Below are 4,702 nucleotides of genomic sequence, written 5' to 3' on the forward strand. Positions count from 1 at the left end.
TATATATATATTTATGCCTATCAATCTTCATGGGATAAGCAGGTCTAGAGAGAGATGCAGTTAATACTGGATAATACTTTTTGCTTCTTACTGAGGCATTTGTTGCTCATATGATAAATCGAGAATTATACATAAGCTGAGGTGAGCAGAGGCCTTAGCGAGGCTAACGTAAAATAATACAACAGGCTTTCCCTAAGCTACTCCAAGAGAATCCCTCTAAAAATCCAAGTAAGACTAAATGTACTAAATATTTAGTAATAGACTAAAATTCAGCCACACAGGCCCTTTCAGTGTTGCTAAAATTTGTGAAATGGCAGAAATGGGATTACTTAAGTACTGACAGACCACATAACAACTGATTATAGATACTAGCACAGCAATATCATAAATCTATATTAAAATTGGATACTAAAGGATTCAGCCAAATATCATAGTTTCATGTCTTCAGTTTTGTGAATAATTCAAAAGGAATTCTAATACAAAAATCCTTAGTTGTAGTAATATGACACTAAAACAGATATACTAAATATTCAAGTGCTTTCCAACAGGAAATGTTTACCTTCATAACTTCTTCTGTTACAGCATTCTTCACAATATTTGACTGTACAGGGCCCGGACAAATGGTAGAAATTGTTATATCAGGGTAATATGCTGCAAGTTCAGCCCGGAGACCATTGAAAAAACCCTAATGGGCCAAACATTTTTAAAAAAGGGGGTGGGGGGAGAAGGAAAAGTAAATGTAGACATAGACTTCATGTTCACTACAGGGATTAAATAACTTTTCTACAACTTTTTATGAAGAACAGTAACACATTTATCAAAGTAAATATAGTGAAATACCTAAATAAAGGGCAGATAGTATAACTGCATAAGACATTTTAATTGGAAGCAGGAGTGGCATCTACTTCCTAAACAATATGCCTCTGGAAACTATGGACTTTGAGAAACAATAATTCTTGAAAGGTGCCAGGTCTTTTGTTAATAGGGTCACTATGAGTTGTGCTCAGTTTGACAGCAATCAACAACAAGGCTATTTAAACCTAAAGACTGAAGGCCTCACCTCACTGAGTCTCACCTTTCTGCATATGAATGATTCATGAACCCTTTGGTAGTGACAGCTCCTCACATCAGTGCTTTTTATGATGTGCAGACACTAGAATTATACCTGATATACACTCATGGAGATTCTAATGTACCACCCTCCAGCTACTTCCCATACCTCCAATAGGAGTCAGTGCACTGAGAATCACTCTGGTCCAGTTTATTTTTTTTATCACTCACAATGGTATAAGGTGTCAATATTTGAGGGGTAGAGAAAAATAAAGGAGTTAACAGAAATAGAGAATTCCTGTCAACTTAATTTTTACTGTATGCCACTTTGAAGACTAAAATATGCCTGACCTAAATCATGATATTTTCAATTGCTTTGTTTGTATATAAAAGTTAGATTAGGAAGTTAGATTCAGGAAGACTGAAGAAGAACTGATGCCTCTGAATTGTGTTAGGGAACAGTACTGAATAGCTCATGAACTGCCAAAAGAACAAGCATTTGCCATAGAGGAAGTGCTACCCAGATGCTCCTCAGAGGCAAAGATGGTGAAATTCAACATACATTCATCAAGCATGTTGTCAGAAAACACTACATAACACGGTTGCATCTAGAAGACTAGTGGATAAGAAGTTTCACTGCCAATCCAAAGACAAATGGTTCAAATCCTCCAGCTGCTCTGAGGGAGAAAGATGGGCAATCCAATCCACTCCTTTACACAACTTCTGAAAACCTTCTGGAGAGTCAGCTATTAGTTCCTACTCAAAGGCACATAACAACAGAGGACATTATGCTGAGCCAAATAAGTCACAAAATTACAAATTTTATAGAAGAGTTGTTGTTGATTGCCTTCAAGTTGAGCACAACTTATAGCGACCTTAAGAACAAAAAGGCCTTAAGCCTCTCTACAACTACAGACATTTATTAAAGTTCATAGAGTTTCCAGAGGCATGTTATTTAGGAAGTGGATGCCACTCCTGCTTCCAATATAGAAGAATGCTATTACAAAAAGGCTAAGTAAAGGTAAATATAAAGAAGAAAATATTGTTGGATGGGAATCAGGGATGGGAAGGAAGGAAGAGGGAGGGGAGTAATAAAAATAATAAATAGATAATACACATAGTAAGATAGGTGAAAGGACAGCTAGAATATAGTAAGAGGATTATCAGCACAATATAACAAAAGACACAGAGAAGTGCAGAAAGATTACTGGCTAACAGAACGGGGCAGGGGGGTGGGGGAGAATGGGACAAAGGGCATCCTATTCTATTGGCATGTTCGGAGATTGGTATAACCAACCACTGTCCCAACCAAACAATTTGCAGATTGAAGATGTGGTAGGAATAAGGATAAAGTGAAGATGACAAGGTAGCTAGACTGTGTACTTCCTGAGGGTAAAGGGCTTATCTCCGCTTCTTTATATTCCCATAATGTGTTCTGGAGATCCACCATTGTAGGTGTTCATACATGTTTGTGGAGTAAGTCAAAGGCATGGGCTCAAGTCTGTTTTAGCATCTAGATGAGACAGCCTCTACCAAGGCTTTTCTTCCTGTCTCTTAGCATCAATGCCCAGTTTCAATGTTCTCAAGCTTTATAAACAATATACATGTTTAGGGATCAGTTCTACCAGAGCTGAGTTTGGGAGCCTTACCCGAAGAGCGTGCTTGCTGGCACAATACCCACTGGCCAGGGGTGCAGACACGATACCCATAATACTGTTGACAGTGACAATCTTTCCTTGCTTTCTCTCGATCATGTGAGGCAGGACACATTTTGTCAAGGACACTGTCCCTAAGTAGTTAAGGTCCATTAGCAGCTTGTACACATCCAGGCTGGTGTCCGCAAACAAAGAACGCTGGGATCGTCCACCATTGTTGACTAAGATGTCAATCTAGTTCAATAAAATGAGAAAAGAGGTGCTTTGGGTATAATCTGAAGAATCCACAGAACCATGGTATAGTTCCAGAAGTAAGGAATCGAAACAAAACAAATGAAAGGGAAAAGAATCAACAAAGTTCAATACGGAATTAAATTCCCCAGTTCAAGTGATTTTTATGAAAAGTGGCAAATGTTATTAAAAATAAAAGCAATACTAAACTTTTTAGCTTCATTTGTTTTACATGGAGAAATTAGTACCTGTCATGGTATGAAAAGTTCTCACGATTAATACTATTAGTAAGACCCCAACTCATTTGCCAGTTCTTGCTATAAGAGCTGCTCATTTGCTAACAATCCCTTGAACGATCACATGGATGGGAATCTCTTCTGCAGCTACTTCAAGGCAAGTTCACATCATGCTACTTACTTTACCGAACTCCTGGAGAACCGTTTTGGTAACCACTTCATGAGAACTTGTTTCAGTCAGGTCAAATGGCAATACAAGTATATCTTTTTCTTTTAAATTGCCACTCTCTAAACAAAGATACTTAAAAATTAGTATTAAAATTATGTCATCATTCATTCAAATGCATTGTAATTCATATGAAGTTATTTAACAATAATGAACAACTATCTTATATTTCTGAGTAGCTCAGAGGAATTTTCTCTCAAAAAGAAGAATAGGACTGATGGCAAAATGGCAACCTTTTATCAAGATTATATCATATGCTAAAAACCCACCAGAATTTAGAACAATTTCTTTGGAAGCTGTTACATGCTGTTGAGTCACTTGTGACTCAAAGCAATTCTATGTACCCTGCTCTTATCTTGAACGAACCTCATTTTCTCTGGCACACCTAGCCCTATTACCCTACTTACTGTGTCAATCCATCTCACAATCCATCTCATCCAGGGTCTTCCTCTACTGCACTGTCCCTCCACCCTCCCAAGGATGATGTCCCTCTCCTAGGATGGGTCTCTCCTTGAAACATGCCCAAGGTATGATCAGCCAATCAGTTGTAAGGAGCCTCCGGTGGGACACAATACCCTCATTCAGGTTACATCCCTGATCCATGTAGGGGAAGTTATCCTGGGATGTTATCTGCATCACTTTTTATCTTACAAGACATAAAAGGAAAGACAAGCAGAGAAAGTATGGCATTACTGCGACCAAGAAAGAAGAACTAAGCAGATTGTGTCCTTTAAAATCAGAGTCTCTATGCTAAGAACCCCTTAGACCCAAATTAAGGCCGATGCCAAAATACAAGGAGGTCTCCAAGGAAAACTGGGCCCACAAATATTGAAAGGTGACAAGAACCTTTCCCTAGAGCCTACAAGAAAGACTTCCCTTAGAATTGGTGCCGGAAATTTGGACCAGTAGAAGGACATCATATTTGGAAGGATGGAGGGACAGAGTAAGAGAGGGAGACCATCGATAAGATGGATTGATACAGTGACGGGGGTAATGAGGGTAGGTGTGTCAGAGACAGTAAAGTTGGCACAGGATAGAGCAGGTTTCAGGGCTGTTGTACATAGGGTCACTATGAGTCGCAAGTCACTCAACAGCATATAACAACCACCACTTTATTGAGTGGTAAGAAAATAAGTTTCTGTCTGTTACTCTGGTAAAACTCTTTTTTGTTTGGGTTCTTTCTAGGATTCACTTCTAGGAAACACTGTGGTTCTACTTACTTACCAAGGCACTTCCTCTTCACCCTCTCCAGCTCATCCACTCTTCTGGCTGACAGCACAAGAGAAACTCCTAATTTAGACAGT

General features: G+C 38.8%; 1 protein-coding gene across 1 annotated transcript in view; it reads right to left on the reverse strand.

The window, feature by feature from the left end:
- The window catches only part of LOC102866358 (dehydrogenase/reductase SDR family member 7-like), a 22,020-nt gene that overhangs the window by 3,730 nt on the left and 13,588 nt on the right, over window positions 1-4,702 (reverse strand). Inside the window, exons 3-5 of the mRNA XM_006891821.1 lie at window positions 3,354-3,460; window positions 2,700-2,939; window positions 560-685 (exon numbers count right to left, since the gene is read on the reverse strand). Coding sequence (XP_006891883.1) covers window positions 560-685; window positions 2,700-2,939; window positions 3,354-3,460 — 473 coding nt within the window. The remainder of the gene's footprint in view (window positions 1-559; window positions 686-2,699; window positions 2,940-3,353; window positions 3,461-4,702) is intronic.

The sequence above is a fragment of the Elephantulus edwardii genome, unplaced genomic scaffold (assembly GCF_000299155.1).
Source record: "Elephantulus edwardii isolate Elephantulus edwardi_28Jun2011 unplaced genomic scaffold, EleEdw1.0 scaffold00104, whole genome shotgun sequence".
Lineage (NCBI taxonomy): Eukaryota > Metazoa > Chordata > Mammalia > Macroscelidea > Macroscelididae > Elephantulus > Elephantulus edwardii.